The sequence below is a fragment of the Culex pipiens genome, chromosome 3, assembly GCF_016801865.2.
Source record: "Culex pipiens pallens isolate TS chromosome 3, TS_CPP_V2, whole genome shotgun sequence".
Classification (NCBI taxonomy): Eukaryota; Metazoa; Arthropoda; class Insecta; order Diptera; family Culicidae; genus Culex; species Culex pipiens.
In genome coordinates this window covers 50382214-50404325 of record NC_068939.1, presented here as the reverse complement: position 1 = coordinate 50404325, position 22112 = coordinate 50382214, and the positions used below count along the sequence as shown (strand labels likewise).

Here is a 22112-nt window from a genome sequence, read left to right as displayed (position 1 = left end):
GCACGAGGTGGTCCGTCGCACCGGAATCGATGAACCAGCGCGTCCGCGCCTGCTGGGGGTTCGCCTCGCTCACGAAGCAAACTTCCTTCCGGTTGCTGCCGGAATCCGCCACGTTCGCCTTCGACTTCTGCTTCCTCTTGCTCTGTTGCGGTTTCTTCTTCTCGGGACAGTCGGCCACCCGGTGGCCCTCCTTGTTGCAGCCGAAACACTTTTGCTTCTTCTGCGGCTTCGCCCCGTGAAACGCAGCATCGCTCTGGGACGGGGTGGGTGATTCAATGCCCTTCTTCGTCTCTTCGTCCAAGAGCCGGTTCTTGACGAAATCGAGCTTGAGGTCCTCCTGCGACATGGTTTCCAGCGCCGTCACAGCACCGGAGTACGCCGATCCCAACGAGATGAACAGGTGGCAAATCACGTCGATCTCCTCCAGCTTCGCGCCGGCGGACCGATACTCCCGGATCAACTTCTCGAACTGCAAGAAGTGCTGCTGCAGCTTTCCCCCATCGTAGCGCATCGTCACGATCTGCCGTTGGATCCGCATCCGGCTCGCGACGCTCTTCCGCGCGTGGATGTTGTGCAGCTTGTCCCAGATGTCCTTCGGGGACATGTCCTCCTCCAGGTGGTCCATCTGCGCATCGCTGATCCGCGCCATCAACTGCGAACGGCACTGACGGTCCTTCTTGATGCGCTTTTCCAGCAGCTTCATCCGGGCCGTCTTTTCCTCCGGCTTTTCTCCCACTTTCTCCTTCAGTTCCGCCACGTCGCCCACGTCCGACCGCAGACATTCCAAGAGCTCGTGCTCCTCCAGGAACGATAACATGCGGAGACGCCACGGGTTGAAGTTGGACTCTTCCAACATCGGCACCTGCACCGGAGCGGGTTTTGCGTCCGTCATGACGCCCGACGATTCCGCGCACTTTTCCCGTTTGACCGAAAAACGCGACTTGGGCCCACAACCTAAAAAGGTTTCGGGACGGCCGGAATAAAACACGCGGTTTACTTAGCGGATAGAAAAATAGCGTGTAATCTCGTTAAACTTTGTCACAGACTGGTAGCGGAAGTGCAGCTGTCAAACAGCAGCAGCCCGCGTGTGCCCAGTGGGCTTGAGCGTCGTAGGGGCGAACAGAGTGCGGTGGTTGCCAACTTATCACTTTTCACGGTCATTGGAAACCTTGGAAACGGTCGTGGATAGACCTATCTGACCCGCCGCCTATTTCGACGGTCGTTTCCAACAATATTTATTTATTTGGCTTAAACTTTGTGGGGACCTTTTCTATCACCAAAGAAGCCATTTTGTGTCATTGGTTCACACATAAAAATCTCTATATGATTTTGACAGCTGTTCATACAAAAATGGTACGTAAATTTCCAAAAATCTGTAACATTTCAGGGAATTTTTCGATTGATTTGGTATCTTCGGCAAAGTTGTAGATATTGATGAGGACTATTCAGAAAAAAAAAGTACACGGAAAAAATTGCGGATTTTTTTATTAATTTTTTTTTACAAAAAATCAATATCCCAAAATATTTTTTTTTATTTTTGTTTTTTTTTTTTTGTATAAAACATATGCAAAAAAAACCCTGCATCTTTTAAGCCATTCAGAAGTATGGGCTAACATTTTGCCGACGAGTTATATATATTTTTTTAAATTGCGATTTTTGTAAATAAAAAAGTCCTGTAGTTAAAATTTGTTTGACCTCTTTTTTATGTAAAATCGAAATTGCATTTTTTTTTGATTGAGTGCACCGTTTTTAAAATATAGCCATTCAAAGTTAAATTTTGTTTTAACATCCCCAATTAGGCTGTTACAAATTTTTTTTAATGTTTTTGTCTCTCCCACCTTCAAAGTTGGCCCTAAAAATCAGGGGGCAAAAAAATATTTTTTTTAATAAACTTCAAAATTTCTATGGAAATTTGAACTGAAAATGAGCTGAAATCAATTTTAATTGCATTATCCTGCGTTTAGAATAATTTTCAGCATGTTTGGGTTGATTTAAAAATCTTTTGAACTTTTGAAAAATTTCGATGTTTATTATAGTAAAATGTTTTGTTTTGGCTAAAATTTTGTTTTCGGCAAATCTTACATTTTTTGAAAACTATTGCGGATTTTAGAGATTTTTAGACAATCGTGCAATTTGTGGAAAGCTCTCCAACAAAGTGCACACCTCAGCAGAAAAAAACTATCCAAGACACACACCCTAGTTTGAAACTGTTCTAATGTGGTCGAAAGCAACAAAGCTCAGTCGAGACACGCACCACTCTAGGTGTAAGGGGGGGAGAAGGGGTAGGATTTCAAGTGTGCAAATATTTGGTGTGCAGTTATGATTTGCAAGGGTGGAGAATTTGGTGCAAAGTGTGCAATAATGATTGCAAAACAATACAGAACTAGTGTAAAATGCGAGGTAAAATGCATGTTTCCATGTAAATGTTGAAACTATGGCTTGTTATTTCAATATTTATATTTTTTTTTGCATTTAACGGCATTTAAAAATTCTACTTTTTTTTATTTGGCCTCTTTAGGCAATTCTGGATTTTCAATTTTATTTTATCGATTGCAACATTATTTAAACTTTTGCAAGCTTCATTTTTTTTGTTTTTTTTTCATCAAAAAAGATTGCAAATAGCACCGCGACATGCAAATAGCATGTCTGCTTTAGAAGAATCTTTCCGTGACCCATTCCTTGAGTGTTTTTTATGCGAAATTTTGTGTTACTTTCAAGCTCCGTACCAGCTTTAAAGAATTTGTAGAGTAATACAGGGATGCCAGATGAAATTTTGAGTTATCTGCAATTTTTTTTTTCAAAAATCTGCAAAAATCTGCAAACTCAAATACACGAAAAACTAGGTTTATGAATTCGTATCCTACAATTCTGTTTAACAAAATTATGGTGTTTAACCCAAAAAACGTTCACATATCTGCCAATAATTGAAAATTCGGCTATTATGCCAAATCAAGTATTCCGAGAAAAACGCGTTTTAGTGTTTGTCACCAAATCTCCGTCAAGGCAATATCCCATAAGAGTGGCATATTAGCCGTTTGGTTTTTCGCATCGGCAGCCAAGTCTAAACATTATTTCAGTGAAATTCAAGGTTCAGAAGATGCGTTGGAACATCCTCTACCACCTGGTGCTAATATCTCGTTTTTGCCAAAAGTGGATATTAGCCGTTTTTTCAATGGTGGGCAGATATATGTTTTATGTACTTAAATTTGTGTGAAATCAAACTATTTTGCTAAAATTATTTACAGTATTTTCAAGTAATTTGAAAAAGTCTTAATAAAAAGTACTGTAGCTTCAATTAAATCTTATTTACCTGCATGATCAAAAGTCTTGATCAAATTGCATTGTGTTTTACTTTTCGATAAATGGCAGGATATCCTTAGTAAAATTTTAAAATTATACAAACAGTATTCCAAAAATTAACATATTTTTGTCAAGATACCTTTTGTATGTTTTATTCCTCAAATTTGTGTTTTCCTCTTTCAAGGTTAGGCTAATATAAATATACTTTTTAAGTTATATTTCAATGTTTTTCGAGAACAGAAATTTAGAAAAAAATAACTCATCTAAAATAATTTTAATTAAATAATTTCGGCACGGTTTTAGTTCTGCCTATTTTGTGATACTTTTGAATAACTTAACAAAAAGTTAAAATAAAATTTGCGATAGTATTATTTCGTGCAGTATTGTATCCAAGGAAATGATTGTTTCAACGGCTATTAACGGTATGCTGATTTCACGTAATTATAAATATAATTTTGAATCTCTAAAGTCCATGAAGCATACTTTCAGATAAGTCCAATTTTTTGATAATTATTTAAATGGCTTATTCTTCTTGCACCACTTTACTTGAAATGTTTACTATTTGTTTGGTCATGTCAATTATTTACATAACATTTACATTTTTACTTGTTATTAAAGGTTGACTGACTTAATAAAAAAAATAATAATGAAACAGTTAACGAAAAGATATGACTGTCGATGGTAAAATATTTCAATAGTTCATCGCTAACAACTTTTTTGGATGATTTCGTGATCAAAAAAATCTGACCCTGGAGAATCCGGATTATATCCGGCCAGGGACCCGGAATCTAGGTTTTTCCGATGCATCGTGTTCGGTGTAAATAACTGAGCGGACGAACACAGAAGAACTAAAATTTGTTTAGTTTGAGCCAAGATATGGGAACTATTCAATATTAAAAACCCAAGTGATAATTAAATGGTTAACAAATCTGTAATCTAAACTTTAAAAATAGTAAAATACAGTCCACAACAAAATCTCCTAAGCCTTCGCAAAAAAAATACTATGGAAAATCAAATCACGTTGAAAATAATTTTGTCTTTGTCTTATTGTGGGTCTTTGAGCTCGAATATGACCCCAAAATCATCCGAAGTGGAAAAAATACAGTTTGTAAAAAAGTTTATACATATGTACCCTTCAGGCATTTTACACAATATGTTCTGAAGCATAAAAAAAACTTAAAACCTAGCTCTACATTTTTTAAAGTAACTCATGCTGAAAATTTGTGGAACAATAAGTTAGTAAAAAGATGATTTCTTTAAAAACTTCCTGAGCAACAACTTAAGAAAAAGAAAATAAAATGTTTTTTTTTTTAATATTGTGTTTATTTGTTTGATTATCACAAGTAAATCTGTAGAACTTCACAAAAGTAAAACTTTGATCAGTCGAGTCTGGGTTGTATGTAGAGCGTCCAATTTCCCGGGGTTACAAACTTCTCGGGAAAAGAGGAATTCTCAGAAAATTTGAAATTTTACAAAAATTGATCTGATCCTGGTTCGGATTAATACTTTGGAACAAAATTGTATAAAATAGCAATAGCAATGGTCAAAATAAGTGTGAAAATCAACTGATGCCTTGACTGCCTGTAAAAAACATACGACTTCAAGAAAATATATATTTTTTAAATTTATAATCATACAAAATATTAAAAAAATAAGTTTTTTTTTCTAGGTTTTTTTTTCTCAAAATTTATTTTCCCTAAAAGAGCACTCAGCTAGCAAAATCTTAACTAAGAAATATGTAAAAAGTAATCCACTTTAATGTATGTATGTATGAAATATGTACCCTCTCTGTAAAGTCTTATGAATTGATCTCAGTTGAAAGGTTCTCCAAATCTCTAAATTGCAAATTTTACATCCTGGAGTATAACTGTTGAATTTTAATTAACACTGATTGGAAATTGTATTTTTTTAAAAGTAGGTATGATTTTTTCAATCACGGTATTTGGACAGTGAGTAAAATTAATTCATGCTCAAAAACAATAAAATGATAAAATGCTTTTGAATTTGTCTCTGTGACCAGTTCGAGAGAAAATAATATAGAAAAATATTGATAATTAAGTTGCAATAAAAATATTTTTTCCAGAACAAATTTTACTGGTTTGAGCTCAGGAATAAATAGATAGGCATTTAATTTGCCTTAAAAATAATCTTTTTCACTTGAAATACAATTTTTATGCAATCACAACTCAAAGTTTTCAAATATTTGGAGCGAGTTTTTTGAAGGAATGTTTGCATTTTGGGCGCTTTTGTGTAATACGAAGAAGTTTTTCAATGATTTTTAAATGATGCAACCTTCGGTTAAAATCATTTTCATAGCAAAAAAGTAGTTCATTAGTTTCACATTTAAACCTCTTACGCCCTTGTAGTTCTTAGTGTCATATAAATTTTCAACTTTAAACTAAAATTTCTCGAATAATTTTAAACTAATTAACCTAATTCTTCTTGCACAACCCTCTTTGAGACATTTAATGATATCAATTCAATTTGCATCTAATTTGGTCGTGGTAAACAAAAACGTAGAAGAAACTTAATTTTGACCTTGGCGGGAAGGGGTACTTTATTATCAAATGGTAAATGGTATTTCATTCTTTTTTATTTAAAAAAATTTCCAAAAGGTTAAAAAAATATACTTTTGATAGAATTTCGGGAAATCCCGGGAAATTTACAAAAAGGAAAATATTCTTTTTTCGGGAAATCCCTCGATTTTTTTCCCGGGACGGGAAATTGGACGCTCTAGTTGTGTGTGTTGTCCCGCCCGTGTGGATCAATCGGACCGCGCACTGGACTCACAATCCAGAGGTCACCGGTTCGAATCCCGCGGCGGGCGCTCTAAAATTCTTTGTGTAAATATGGGTATTCGGCGCCGTCGCTCCGTGCCATACTTTCATACACTTAGGAGCCCAGGGCGGCGAAGTCCTTGTAGATAAAAAGGCAGACACTAGTGGTTGGTACAAGCAATGGTGGCCGACAGCTATAAAGTCAACTTCGTATAGCTGTATGTGTTCTCTTAAAAAAATGACATGACAGTCAACACTTTATTGTCGATATTCCTCCTCGATAAACTTGGCCCTTGAACAAAATGAAAAATAAATAAATATTTAACTATCGTTTTGATCTGTTTTTGCTTTTGGTCCGAAAACATTATTATCAATTTCGTACAAAATTGAAATATATCAAAAATAAAAATAAAACTCGGATTATTGTACAGAATGACTATAATATTAAATTTCTAACAGTTTTGAATGTGTTAATTTAAAACATAAATTTTGAATTGAAATTTCTTTCTTGAGGAATTTGATTTAAATTGATTTACTTATAAATGAGTAAGCAAAAAATTATGTAGTTTTCAATAAAACTTTTCAGCAATATATTTTGTTAGGAAAAAGTTTTAAAAAGCCAATATTTTTAAAACATTGAAAAATGTTTGAAAATGTATCTAGCAATATCCTTAAAATATATTGTTTGAAGAAATTAAAAGAATAGCTTTTTAACAATAACGCAAATAGTGCATTTATTTTTTTTTATAAATATTGTTGTGCTGAGGAAATTAAACTTTATAAACTTTCTACGACCATTTGTATGCATTATCTACTTTTACCAAACTTCAGCTTCAGAAAAATCAGATCTGGCCCGCAGGGCCAAAAGGTTGGGCACCCCTGGGTTAATTCATCCTCCAATACCTACACCTTCTATGTATTGCTATTTCGCGATTTAATGTTAAATATTAAAAAAAAAATCAAAGCTTATGCTTTGTGCTCTATCAGAAACCTAGAAACGCTTTGATTTATTTTATTTTTATAAGTTTTTAAGTTTATCTTCATTAAATCCTTCTGTGAGCCAAAATTACTTTTTCAATATCGATTGCAATAGTTTTTAAAATGATATTTATTTTAAAAAAAATCATATTGTGCGCACTGCTATCGAATTTTCAATGGAAAAACAATTTAAAACTAAAATAATAATTTAAATAGTCTTTCAAAATTTAGAATCATAATTATTTCAATCAATCCAATTTAATAAAAAAATAAGGCATACAAGAGAAGTATGCAACAGACGTTTGTGCAATTTAAGAAATATTTTTAAATGATTCGAAACACAAACCTAAAATTAAAAACAGGACAACAATATATGTTGAAATGTTTTTAGAATGTTTGAACATTTGACTTGAAAATACTAAACTAATCATTCTTTATATGTGAACGCTATAGGTTCTCTATACATCACACAAAATTATATAAGATTTTTTTCAATGGAAAAAAGAAACTCCGGAATATTTTCTCACACATAAGTGTCATGTAGATTGAACAATGTTGTACCTGTGCTACCCGCGAAAAGAAAACTGAACTTTTAAAAAGAATGTATACATAATCGCTACAGTTAAGCATGTTTAAGAAAAAACTCGTTATTTTTTGGTCAATATTTTTGGCGACTTAGGTAAAAACGAATGTAAAGCATATTTGAATCAAAAAATCGAACCATCCACATTAACGACCCGCGGGTCTTTTGTGGTCTCTATTGCAAGTTTCTGCTCGAACCTAGGAGTCCGAAGGCTTGAATGGAACCTTCCACCCCAGTGTTTGAACTGACGACCTTTGGATTGCGAGTCCAACCGCCGCCAGCGATTCCACCGGAGTAGGCTTGGTTTGGTGTGTTGTTTGTACTTATGGCATGGAGACGACTCCTACACCTGGAATGACTTAACGGCCTAACAACCAAGGCCGGGACCGACATTTTACTTCCTCATCCGATGGAAGGTTGGAGCAGATGGGAATCGAACCCAGAATCATCCGCTTACAAAGCGGACAGCGTAACCATTCGGCCACGCACTGCCACATATTTGAATCATTGAATCTTAATTAAATTGAATGTTTTATTTAGAAATTGCCATTGAACATTTTCCTTTTAATCTTATATCTTATAATAACAATATACCAGGAGGACGACTCTTACGGAATGACTTAACGGCCAACTGAGACCGGGACCAACGTTTTACTTCTCCATCCGATGGAAGGCAATCTTAAAAAATATTTTGAAAACCACATTGAAAATCTTATGTAACTTCGCATTTCTATTTATTTTTATTTTTTTTTTTTAAATTAACAGAGGTAGAAAATCTAATTCACCGTTAATTCTTAATTATTACAAAACATGAAGAAATTTATTTAAAAAATGCTAAAACTCAAATTGAACTTATTTATGTCTCCATTATGTTTTCAAAATTGTTCCATATAAGAATCTGAAAATTCAATGAAGTAAACAACAATATTTGCTTCAAATAATTTAGGACAGCATTTTTTCAACAATAGCCAAAACCTTGGAAAACATTTACTGAAACAGAAATTAATTAATTACAATTGAATTATCTTGAAGCCAAGCAACTTAAACCATTTGAATACCAAGATTTGAGTAGGAATCTTGCAAGGACCAAAGCCATGTTGTAGAGCGCGCAATCTCCCAGTCAAATCAATCCGAATTCTGAAACGGAATCTAATTAGAATCGTACACAAATTCCGTTTCAAACGCAACAACCGGTTCGAACACGGAACCGGTTGTTGCGTTTTAAACGGAATTTGTATACGATTCTAAGTAGATTCCGTTTCAGAATTCGGATTGAGTTAACTGGGCTGATTTGTATTTTTTTCCGACAAGTGTTCCCAAGTGATTAAAAAATAGTTGGGAAAATTCGGAATACTTGCATATTTTGACAGTAATCAAACTTGACGTAAGTCTAAGAAGATTGATTCTAAATTTGTAAATACTATGTACTGTTGGGTTACTCAACTTATTCAAAGCAATTGTCACATAAGGATTATTATTTTTTTTTTTGCAAACCTCATCGGTAAAATATCTGCAAAAATCTGCAACAAAAAAGTTGTCTGCAACAAATTTCGGAAATCTTCAAATTTGCAGAGAAATCTGCAAATCTGGCATCCCTGGAGTAATATTCCAGTCTAATGACCCAACATTAGACAACGGATCGGATTTTCTGGTTGGCCCTGTCAGACAAAGGAAGTTTTCGGATAAAGGAGGTTTATGAAAACTAGAATTCCACGTTCTCATTTATTCAAATAAAATTATTAGTAAGGTTTCTCCAATCCAGAAATGCAATATTCAAATTAATGGTACGAAGAAAACAATGATTCAAAGTTGTTGTCATTTTAAACCCCAAAAGAAAAAGGAAAAACCCCACTGAGTTAATTGTGCTAGTTTCTAGTTTGTGCCCCAGCCTTCCTATATCGACTGCCACGGTGGCGTCATCGGGGTCGGATTCTGCAGGTAGGACATGACAACGGCGCTTACACTGAGCATAAACGACGACAGTACCTGTTTGGCGTCATCACTGACCCGCGAGTTGGCAAAGCTAATGCACGAACAGTAAAGGGCCAACCATGCGCACCATTTCAGTTTCATCATCAAGCCACACATTGAGAATATCATTCCTGTCAGAAGTAGGGTGGCGTTACTTAGGAGTTGCCTTTCAAGAGGAATCGGCGTTGAATCTCTTACCCAGAATGTTCATGTAGTCCGGCATCAGGTCGTCACCAACGCCGGCTTGGTTTCCGGAATCCACCGGCTTGTAGCGGTTCACCTTGTCCGGTCGGCGGGGGTCCACGGTGGCAGTCATTGTCGCTGGAATGGTTTTTTGGCAATGAGTTTATCTGGAGTTTTTTTTTTAAAAAAAAGGTCATATAAACAACATTTTCAGTTTATGATTTATGCGTGTTTTTGAAACCGCCTTGGGTCAGGGGTAAAAAACTCTAGATATTTTAAATGTATAATTTCCAGTTAGTAAAACAATCTACTTCTGGAGTTTTGTTTTGAAAAGGTACATTAAACCAAACTTTCAGTTTTTGCTTTTTGGGTGTTTTTTTAATACCCCTGACTCAAGGCGGTTTCGAAAACACCCAAAAGCAAACACTGGAAATTTGGTTTATTGTACCTTTAAAAAAAAACTCCAGACTTTAAAATTAGAATTGCCCAAATATGGAGTGGCACCTCAAGGGTTAAAATTGAGTTGTCATATGATAGACCAAATTAGTTCCTTTTAAATTAGCTATTTTGGTCCAAATCTAGCTAAATTAAAACTCAATTTTGCTTTCACGATTGCACACAAACCTAATGAAATGATTAGCACTAATTTACCTTTAAATTTGAGGAAATTCGATTAAAAAAAGATATTTTCTAATTTAGAAAATCGCGATGTTGACCCGAGGGAGCAATTTGTGCACTTTGACTGACAGAACAGCTGACAGTTCTCTTGTGAGTTGGTGTGAGGCATTGGTCAAACTGGTCGAAAAAACATCGAACTGTCATCATCGAGCCGATTCGGAGCTAATTCGAACTCCCCATCATAAACTGTCAAACGCGGCGGTGGCCTCCTTTTGTTTACAAACTGTTTGCCCCCCGCACGCACAGCAATCTGCAACAGTTTCGTCGTGAATTTTCCGGTTTGTACGTGATTCCGCTGCAGAAAATGTCCAAAGAAAATACCGACACAGCTGCGGCCGCCGCCCGGGTTGACAAGGAGCTGGACCTGTCCAACGCAGGTCGCGGCGTTTGGCTCGTCAAGGTGCCCAAGTACATCGCCAACAAGTGGGAAAAGGCGCCCGGGAACATCGAGGTGGGCAAGCTGAAGATCTCCAAGCAGGTCGGCCAGAAGGCACAGGTTTCGCTGACGCTGTCCGATGCCGTCATCAACATTGACCCCGCGGAGGAGATTCCGCGCGACCACCGGTTGGACGTTTCCGTTGTGACCAAGCAGACGCTCGGGGTGTTTGCGCACAGCGTGCCCGCGTCCGGTGCCGGCAGTGCCGACCCGACCCCCGAAAGCGAAAAGCTCTTCATGGAAGGACGGATCGTGCAGAAGCTCGAGTGCCGACCGTACGCGGACAATTGCTACATGAAGATGAAGCTGGAATCGATCCGGAAGGCGTCGCAACCGGCCCGGCAGCTCAAATCGCTCGAGAAGATTGTGCAGACGTTCAAGCCGGTGTCCGACCACAAGCACAACATCGAGGAGAAGGAGCGCAAGAAGGCCGAAGGTAAAAAGTCTCGCGACGACAAGAACGCCGTCCTGGATATGCTGTTCAACGCGTTCGAGAAGCACCAGTACTACAACATCAAGGACCTGGTCAAGATCACGCGGCAGCCGATCAGCTATCTGAAGGAGATTCTCAAAGAGGTCTGTGATTACAACATGAAGAATCCGCACAAAAACATGTGGGAGCTGAAGAAGGAGTACCGGCACTACAAGGAGGACGACAAAAAGGACGAGGACGGCAAGGAGGGCGGAATGTCCGACAGTGACAGTGACTGAAGTGGGACTTGTTTTATATTATACTTTTGCAGGGGGGGAACTCAAGACAAACTTCATAAAAGAATTAATAAATATGGATCTTATTGCTTCTATTTATACGGTTCCGTTGTTTCAGAATCAAGGTAAGCAAGGCAAATACAATTTTATTCAATTGATTTTGATTCTAGTGACTAATCCGAACAGGTTCCAAAAACTAAATATCCTTTATAGCTAAATACGGAACTCGCAAGAAACTTGATCAAGAAAAGTTAGAATTATTTTCGTGACCTCACTACAAAAGCGCGTGTCTTTTGATTCTTGGAGGATTAAATATTTTGGGTAGTTGAGTTCCCAATTTCCCCTTAAAATTTATAGAAACTTGCTTGCTATTTATAATTCGATCTCAGTAGAAAACGCTTTTATGAGCTGTAATTGAACGTCAAAGTGTTGAAATGGCAACATTTGGGGTCACGATGGAGTTAGATGCTGTTCCCCTATGTAATCCACTGCTGTAAAGTAACAGGCATACACTCAAAAAAATATTCACATTGAAGTTACGTGAAAAGCTTTGTGGTATTTTTCCACTAAACTTTTCACGTAACTTCTACGAGGTGGCTCTAGTAGAAACGGAGTATGCTTGGCCAGATCATTTCACGTTGCTTCTACGTGTTTCACACGTAGAAGCTATATGAATCGATTGATGAATTCTACGTGCTTGCTGTAGTAAACATTATATGATTTTTATGGTTGTAGTATTTATTTTTTTTTCGAATGGAAATTAGAAGAAATAAAGAGTAATTGCTAAAAATCATTTCCTTTATTAACTTATAAATTTCTTCGGGGTGATTTCACTATAGTCAAACACTGAAAAATGTAAAAAGAAAAGACAATTAAATTTTCAAACACTGTATTGTTGATTTTTTTTAAATATTTGTATTTTTGAATTATTAAATTCATTTTTTTTTGTTTATTTTGTGATTAATTATTGCGTATTTTTCTCTGAATTTTTCAATATTAAAACTTATAAATTTCAGCCTAAGTTTTATTTAATTTGTTTAATTTTTTATTTATTTTTGAGATTTTTGGTTTATGAATTTAATTAATTTTGGATGATTGAAATGTTATATATTAATTTACTGAAATATTCTGTTTTATACCTTTAAAACATGTTTTTTTTTTAATTTTTGAGATTTAGACGCTTCAAGTTTAAATATCCATTTTAATTATTTTCAGAAATTGAACTTTGAAAACACAGAAATTCTTAACTTTAAATATTGAAAAAAGTAAAAAAAAAATACAGATTGGATTCGCAAATTCGCTAATTGGAACGACTGACAGCTGAGCAATTTTCTGAGATTTCGGACATTCGATTTTTTTGTATTTTTAATCAGACTGAAACTTTTTTGGTGCCTTTGGTATGCCAAAAGAAGCCATTTGGCATTATTAGTTTGTCCATATAATCCATACAAAAATGATGTATGAAAATTCAAAAATCTGTATCTTTTGAAGAAATTTTTTGATCGATTTGGTGTCTTCGGCAAAGTTGTAGGTATGGATATGGACTACACTGAAAAAAAATTATACGCGGTAAATGTTTTTTTGGTGATTTTTAGTTTCACTTTTAAGAACTAAAACTTAATTTGCAAAAAAAACACCATTTTTTATTTTTTTATTTTGTATATCTTTTAGGGGACATAAAATGCCAACTTTTCAGAAATTTCCAGAACGGGCGAAAAATCTTTGCCCAATTTTTGAATCACAACTGTTTTTTTTTTCAATCAAACGAAATATTGGTCGCAAAACATTTTCAACTCATTTTTCGATATAAAATTGAATTTGCAATCAAAAAGTACTCTTGTCAAATTTTGATAAAGTGCACCGTTTTCAAGTTATAGCCATTTTTAGGTTACTTTTTTGAAAATAGTCGCAGCCATTCATTTTTCCAAACTAGTGCCCATGTTTGCCCACCTCTGAAAAAAATATTCTTCAAAAGCTGAGAAAATCTTGATCTCAATCTTTTCGAAAACAATATTTTCAAAATTTTTAAATTTAGACCAACATTTAAAAAGGGCGGAATATTGAATGTTTGGCTCTTTTGAATTGTAAGTCTTGCTTTAATTTTTTTGAAAATATTGTTTTCGAAAAGATCGGAAAATTTCACGAATGTTTCATATTTTAATATTGTAAATCGGACCATTAGTTGCTGAGATATCGACATTAGAAAATGGTGGGTTGTTTGGGTGAGACTTAGAAAACATCAATTTTCCTGTTTTTAAACACTTGCATGGCAATATCTCAGCAACTAAGGGTCGTATCAACAAAGTTCAAAAAAGCAAAATATAGAGAATTTTCTCAGCCTTTCAAAAATATTTTTTTCAAAAGTGTGCAAACATGGGCACTAATTTAAAAAAAATAATAACTGCGACTATTTTCAAAAAAAGTAACCTAAAAATGGCTATAACTTGAAAACGGTGCACTTTATCAAAATTTCACTAAAGTACTTTTTGATTGCACATTTGAAACACTTTTGCGACCTACATTTCGATTTTTTTTTAAATCAGTATTGATTCAAAAAATCATAACTCGGTCAAGGGTTTTTTTATGCCTCCTAAAACATATAAAAAAAAAAATTTGCAAATCAAGTTTTACTGACAAAAAGTGAAATTAAAAATCACCAAAAATTGTATTACCGTGTATCATTTTTTTTTTCAGTGTACTGCCGTTCTACGCATAATTGTCCCATGTTCGGAAAAGTGCAACTGAGAAAAACGCGATTGAAATTTTTCGACCGATTTCTGTGGTTCTACGCATAATTGTCCCGGGAGTCCCTATTCACCCTATGTGTCCATAATCGCCCCCAGTTAGTAGTTTATCACTCTTATTTGTGGTACTCTTTCTATATTTAGGGAAACAAGACATACACGCAAAACGGACATTAGGTATAAATTCCTAATTTTTAGTATTTTTTGAACTTATGTTCTAGCTTGTCAAATTATACCTAAAAATTAGTAATTTTTTCTTCCTAAAATTTAGGATTTTTTTAGAACATTGAAGTACTTCTTAAAAATTCCTAAATTTTAGTATTTTTTTAGTTCAAGAATTGTGATTCACGTTTTGACATGTCAATGTCAAAATAATTTCGCGGCTGTGAGTTTGTGTTCCGTGGTGCTGCTGTTAATTTTTAATTGTGGGAAGTGGCAAGGTAAGTTTTGTGCCGGGAACCGATCGGAAATTGATTTCGAGTTGGCCGACGAAACTTTCCACGTGGCCATCCGGATCCAGTGCAGCCCCGGTTGGGTCGGCAGAAACGCAAAGCCGTACCCGACTGGCCAAAAGTTGTCGAACGAGTTCAGCGCAATCAGTTCCACGTGCAGCTTTGGCCAAACCTGGATTCCGCGGCAGGCCAGGTGCAAATCGAGCGGAGTTCCAAAGTTGGACCGCCGAGGATCGACGCGGGCCGTGTTGGCGACACTCTGTCCCTCGCAGTGACCCTCAATCACTTTCCAACTGGACCCGAACTGGACGCTCCATTTGCAGAACAGGTTCGGCTCTTCAAAATCCGACGCATGGCACAGTTCTCCCAGGATGGGACAGAGGTTCCGCCGGGGCATCGCTGGATTTAGTTACGTAGCTTTATTTTTTTTAAGGGAACCGCTTTTTGAGTGCCAAGGAGGAGGACGGAACCTTCAACTCCCGGCGGGATTAAAAAAGCCGCGTCTTCCCTCTCGTGCCCTTGAAGACGGATGTTTGCGGAAGAGCTGGAAAGGGGGAGTATAAAGGAACCCCAACCGGGGGGATTGTGCGATCCACTGAGAAAGATGCTGGAGGCGAATGAAAGGTTTGAGGTTGGTGAACCAAAGTTTATCTTGTTGTGATTTGGTTGGGAGTTGCGGGTGTGTGTATGTATGCGTGTGTGAAAGTGCGTTTGTGCTCGTGTGTGTATGAGAGACTGAGAGTGAGAGGGCGAGGGTAGAGGAAGAGAAAGTGGGAGAGAGAAGAGGAGAGGGAGAGAAAAAGGAGGGAAAGAGAGAGAAAGTGGGAAAGGGAGAGAGGGAGAGAGAAAGTGGGAGGGAAGAGGGACAGAAAATGTGGGAGAGAGAGAGAGCGCTAGGGTGAGGGTAGATGAAAGAGAGAAACTAAGAGAGAAGGAGAGAGAGAGAAAGAGAGAGAAAGAGAGAGAGAGTGAGAGAGAGAGAGAATGAAGGGGGGGGGGTAAAATGTGTGTATAAGAGAGAAAGATAAAAATAGTGCTAGAGAGAGTAAGAGATAGAGAGGACAGAGAAAGAGTGAGAAGGAGAGACAAGAGAGGGGGAGAAATAGAGAAATAGTGGTAGATAGAGTAACAGGTAGGAGAGAGCAAGTGGGAGTAAAGGGGCAAAGTGGGAGGAAGAAAGAGAGAGATGAGAGAGAAAGTGGGAGAGAAAGTAGGAGAGGGAGAGAAAGTGTGAAAGAGAGAAGGGGAGAAAATGTGGTAGAGGGAGAGAGGGGGGAGAGGAAGAGAGAAGGTGGGAAAAATAGAGAGGATGGGAGAGCGAGAAAAAGTAGGATAGAGAAGAGAAGAGAAAGCAAGCTCGAAATAGAGAGAAAGAGGAAGAAAGAGAGAGAAAAATTTAAAAACCCTAAATTTCAAACATTCTCAAACTCCAAAAAATCAAATATTCTAAAATTCAAAATATTAAAAGATTTTTATATTGAAGTTGTAAAAATATTCAAATATTACAATAATAAAATATCAAAAATAAATAATTATGAAAATATTAAAAAACTAAAGCAGTAAATTATTCCAACAATAAAATATTAAAATATTGAAATACTTAAATTTAAAATAACAAAATATGAAAATATGAAAATATTAAAATATTAAAATATTAAAAAATTTAAAATATTAAAAAATTTAAAATATTAAAATATTAAAATATTAAAAAATTTAAAATATTAAAATATTAAAATATTAAAATATTAATATATTAAAATATTAAAATATTAAAATATTAAAATATTAAAATATTAAAATATTAAAATATTAAAATATTAAAATATTAAAATATTAAAATATTAAAGTATTAAAATATTAAAATATTAAAATATTAAAATATTAAAATATTAAAATATTAAAATATTAAAATATTAAAATATTAAAATATTAAAATATTAAAATATTAAAATATTAAAATATTAAAATATTAAAATATTAAAATATTAAAATATTAAAATATTAAAATATTAAAATATTAAAATATTAAAATATTAAAGCATTAAAATATTAAAAATTTAAAATATTAAAATATTAAAACATCAAAATATTAAAATAATAAAATATTAAAATATCAAAATATTAAAATATCAAAATATTTAACTATTAAACTATTAAAATATTCAAATCATCGTAAATGTATTTTAAAATATTAAAATATTAAAGTATTAAAATATTAAAATATTAAAATATTAAAATATTAAAATATTAAAATATTAAAATATTAAAATATTAAAATATTAAAATATTAAAATATTAAAATATTAAAATATTAAAATATTAAAATATTAAAATATTAAAATATTAAAATATTAAAATATTAAAATATTAAAATATTAAAATATTAAAATATTAAAATATTAAAATATTAAAATATTAAAATATTAAAATATTAAAATATTAAAATATTAAAATATTAAAATATTAAAATATTAAAATATTAAAATATTAAAATATTAAAATATTAAAATATTAAAATATTAAAATATTAAAATATTAAAATATTAAAATATTAAAATATTAAAATATTAAAATATTAAAATATTAAAATATTAAAATATTAAAATATTAAAATATTAAAATATTAAAATATTAAAATATTAAAATATTAAAATATTAAAATATTAAAATATTAAAATATTAAAATATTAAAATATTAAAATATTAAAATATTAAAATATTAAAATATTAAAATATTAAAATATTAAAATATTAAAATATTAAAATATTAAAATATTAAAATATTAAAATATTAAAATATTAAAATATTAAAATATTAAAATATTAAAATATTAAAATATTAAAATATTAAAATATTAAAATATTAAAATATTAAAATATTAAAATATTAAAATATTAAAATATTAAAATATTAAAATATTAAAATATTAAAATATTAAAATATTAAAATATTAAAATATTAAAATATTAAAATATAAAAATATTAAAATATAAAAATATAAAAATATTAAAATATTAAAATATTAAAATATTAAAATATAAAAATATAAAAATATAAAAATATAAAAATATCAAAATATAAAAATATAAAAATATTAAAATATTAAAATATTAAAATATTTAAATATTTAACTATTAAAATATTCAAATCATCATAAATGTATTTTAAAATATTAAAATATTAAAATATTAAAATATTAAAATATTAAAATATTAAAATATTAAAAATATTAAAATATTAAAATATTACAATATTAAAATATTAAAATATTAAAATATGAAATATCAAAATATTAAAATATTAAAATATTAAAATCTTCTGTAAGTTTTTTTTATAGTTTTTTCTTACTCTTGCTAGCGCCTAAGTCTAGCAGCTCATTGGCAGTCAACCATGCTCATGCTCATGCTCATGCTGCTCTTGCTAGTGCCTAAGTTAAAGAAATAATTGTTCCTAAATGGATTATGATGCAACACACAGCTGTAAGGAACTCCAAAACTCTGTTATGCACTTCAAAATAACTCATTGTATCTTGATTATTCACCAATAAAACCGAATTGAATTGAAAAATTGAAAATATTAAAATATAAAATTATAAAAATATTAAAATATTAAAATATTAAAATATTAAAATATTAAAATATTAAAATATTAAAATATTAAAATATTAAAATATTAAAATATTAAAATATTAAAATATTAAAATATTAAAATATTAAAATATTAAAATATTAAAATATTAAAATATTAAAATATTAAAATATTAAAGTATTAAAATATTAAAAATTTAAAATATTAAAACATCAAAATATTAAAATAATAAAATATCAAAATATTAAAATATTAAAATATTAAAATATTAAAATATTAAAATATTAAAATATTAAAATATTAAAATATTAAAATATTAAAATATTAAAATATTAAAATATTAAAATATTAAAATATTAAAATATTAAAATATTAAAATATTAAAATATTAAAATATTAAAATATTAAAATATTAAAATATTAAAATATTAAAATATTAAAATATTAAAATATTAAAATATTAAAATATTAAAGTATTAAAATATTAAAAATTTAAAATATTAAAACATCAAAATATTAAAATAATAAAATATCAAAATATTAAAATATTAAAATATTTAAATATTCAACTATTAAAATATTCAAATCATCATAAATGTATTTTAAAATATTAAAATATTAAAATATTGAAATATTAAAATATTAAAATATTAAAATATTAAAATATTAAAATATTAAAATATTAAAATATTAAAATATTAAAATATTAAAATATTAAAATATTAAAATATTAAAATATTAAAATATTAAAATATTAAAATATTAACCTTCCCTTGGTATAAAAAAAAAATCACACATAAGGTACTGGGGTCCTTTTCGACCCCAAACTTTAAAAAATCGTCAAAAATCCAGTTTTTGACCGATTCCGGTTCTTTTGGTCACAAATGAAAGCTTAGAACGTCCCCTTTCCGAAACCGACCGAAACCCGGATTTGGTCACTGTGGCCACCGGGAATCGGCTACAACCAAAAAAAGGCCTTTCTGAGACCCCAACTTTGACGGCCTGTATCTCCGGCAAATTTAAACCAATCAGGATGCTCCGGGTTGCATTCGACAGGTTTATACCTGTAATTTGACCACAAATATTAATATCAGGGCCAGGTGACCTACCGGTTCTGGAAATCCGGAACATCCGAAAAGTTCATATTTTACTGTTTTTCACGTATATGTGATACCAATACTCTCTTGATAGTTGAAATTGATCCATAAAACTTACTAAAAACACATTACACGATTACCAGAACCACTCTGGAGTGTTAGTGGCCACTTCCGGGTAACCTGGAACCGGTTCCCGGGTACCCGATGAACGGCCAATTTGATTTTTTTGTTGAAAACCCATCATGTCACATATCAAACTTCATGAAATTGAAAGATATGTCCATCTTTGGTAATGCCGTTAATCGCTGAGCCATCCTGGCCAATCTGGAACCGGTTACCGGTGGCGCCTTGGGGACACTTCCGGAATATGAGAGAAACCCTATCATCCGACATATCAAACTTCATGAAATTGAAAGATATGTCAATCTACGTTCATGCCAATGTTCGCTGAACCATCCTGGTCAATTTGGAACCGGCTACCGGTAGCCCCTTTGGGGACACTCCCGGAATATGAGAGAAACCCCATCATCCGACATATCTAACTTCATGAAATTGAAAGATATGTTAATCTACGGTCATGACAATGTTCGCTGACCCATCCTGGCCAATTTGGAACCGGTTACTGGTGGCCCCTTGGGACCACTTCTGGAATATGAGAGAAACCCTATCATCCGACTTATCAAACTTCATGAAATTGAAATTTATGTCAATCTACGGTCATGAAAATGTTCGCTGAACCATCCAGGTCAATTTGGAACCGGTTACTGGTGGCCCCTTGGGACCACTTCCGGAATATGAGAGAAACCCTATCATCCGACATATCAAACTTCATGAAATTGAAAGATATGTCAACCAACGGTCAGCGAACAACGCCATGTCCGTAGATTGACGTAGTTTTCAATTTCATGAAGTTTGATATGTCGGATGGTAGGGTTACTTTCATATTCCGGGAGTGTCCCCAAGGGGCCACCGGTAACCGGTTCCAGATTGGCCACAATGGGTCAGCGAACAACGGCATGACCGTAAATAGACAAATCTTTCAATTTCATGAAGTTTGATATGTCGGATGATAAGGTTTCTCTCATATTCCGGGAGTGTCCCCAAGGGGCTACCGGTAACCGGTTCCAGAATGACCATGATGGGTCAGCGAACATTCGCATGACCGTGGATTGACATATCTTTCAATTTCATGAAGTTTGATATGGCGGATGATAGGGTTTCTCTCATATCCCTGGAATGTCCCCAAGGGGCCACTGGGAACCGGTTCCAGATTGGCCAGGATGGGTCAGCGAACAACGGCATGACCGTAGATTGACATATCTTTCAATTTCATGAAGTTTGATATGTCGGATGACAGGGTTTCTCTCATATTCCGGAAGTGTCCCCAAGGGGCCACCGGTAACCGGTTCCAGATTGGCCAGAAAGGGTCAGCGAACAATGGCATGACCGTAAATTGACATATCTTTCAATTTCATGAAGTTTGATATGTCGGATGATGGGGTTTCTCTCATATTCCGGAAGTGTCCCCAAGGCGCCACCGGTAACCGGTTCCAGATTGGCCAGGATGGCACAGCGATTAACGGCATTACCAAAGATGGACATATCTTTCAATTTCATGAAGTTTGATATGCGACATGATGGGTTTTCAACAAAAAAATCAAATTGGCCGTTCATCGGGTACCCGGGAACCGGTTCCAGGTTACCCGGAAGTGGCCACTAATACTCCAGAGTGGTTCTGGCAATCGTGTATTGTATAGTAAGTTTTATGGATCAATTTCAACTATCAAGAGAGTATTGGTATCACATATACGTGAAAAACAGTAAAATATGAACTTTTCGGATGTTCCGGATTTCCAGAACCGGTAGGTCACCTGGCCCTGATATTAATATTTGTGGTCAAATTACAGGTATATACCTGTCGAATGCAACCCGGAGCATCCTGATTGGTTTAAATTTGCCGGAGATACAGGCCGTCAAAGTTGGGGTCTCAGAAAGGCCTTTTTTTGGTTGTAGCCGATTCCCGGTGGCCACAGTGACCAAATCCGGTTTTCCGGGTCGGTTTCGGAAAGGGGACGTTCTAAGCTTTCATTTGTGACCAAAAGAACCGGAATCGGTCAAAAACTGGATTTTTGACGATTTTTTAAAGTTTGGGGTCGAAAAGGACCCCAATACCTTTAAAGTAACTTTTGTTATGGACGCTCCCCTAGGGGTCGTCCGAGGTATTTTTGTTTTGTGAAATGTGTATTTATACTATAAATTTAATGTCAGAAAATTTGAAGGCTCTAGCATGTATATAACAAAAGTTATGGCAAATTTAATTTCCAAAAAGGCCGAAAAGGACCCCAATACCGTAGGAAGGTTAAAAAATTAAAATATTAAAATATTAAAATATTAAAATATTAAAATATTAAAATATTACAATATTAAAATATTAAAATATTAAAATATGAAATATTAAAATATTAAAATATTAAAATATTAAAATATTAAAATATTAAAATATTAAAATATTAAAATATTAAAATATTAAAATATTAAAATATTAAAATATTAAAATATTAAAATATTAAAATATTAAAATATTAAAATATTAAAATATTAAAATATTATAATATT

At 33.0% G+C, this 22112-nt stretch overlaps 3 protein-coding genes across 3 annotated transcripts in view; 1 reads left to right on the top strand and 2 right to left on the bottom strand.

Annotated features, from left to right (window-relative positions):
• Nucleotides 1–15555, bottom strand: part of LOC120413260 (B9 domain-containing protein 2-like) — a 229896-nt gene extending 214341 nt beyond the window's left edge. The window contains exon 1 of the mRNA XM_039573988.2: nucleotides 14514–15555. Within this exon, the coding sequence (XP_039429922.1) occupies nucleotides 14725–15207 (483 nt within the window). The 5' untranslated portion in view covers nucleotides 15208–15555 and the 3' untranslated portion in view covers nucleotides 14514–14724. The remainder of the gene's footprint in view (nucleotides 1–14513) is intronic.
• On the bottom strand, nucleotides 9359–10575 carry LOC120413249 (protein Asterix). Its single transcript, XM_039573978.2, has 3 exons — nucleotides 10444–10575; nucleotides 9808–9930; nucleotides 9359–9740 (listed from the first exon to the last, which is right to left on the bottom strand). Exons 2-3 carry the CDS (start codon nucleotides 9923–9925, stop codon nucleotides 9532–9534), a joined length of 327 nt encoding a protein of 108 aa, XP_039429912.1. The 5' UTR covers nucleotides 9926–9930; nucleotides 10444–10575; the 3' UTR covers nucleotides 9359–9531.
• LOC120413248 (general transcription factor IIF subunit 2) lies at nucleotides 10673–11772 on the top strand. The gene has a single exon (XM_039573977.2). The coding sequence runs from the start codon at nucleotides 10775–10777 to the stop codon at nucleotides 11615–11617; it is 843 nt and encodes a 280-aa protein (XP_039429911.1). The 5' UTR covers nucleotides 10673–10774; the 3' UTR covers nucleotides 11618–11772.
• Nucleotides 15556–22112: the final 6557 nt, after the last annotated feature.

Excerpts from the sequence above, each read along its gene's own strand:
- LOC120413249 (XM_039573978.2), bottom strand. The coding sequence starts at position 9,925 with ATGACTGCCACCGTGGACCCCCGCCGACCGGACAAGGTGAACCGCTAC. Across the intron at positions 9,741-9,807 it reads GGACTACATGAACATTCTGG|GAATGATATTCTCAATGTGT; the intron begins GTAAGAGATTCA and ends TACTTCTGACAG.
- LOC120413248 (XM_039573977.2), top strand. The coding sequence starts at position 10,775 with ATGTCCAAAGAAAATACCGACACAGCTGCGGCCGCCGCCCGGGTTGAC.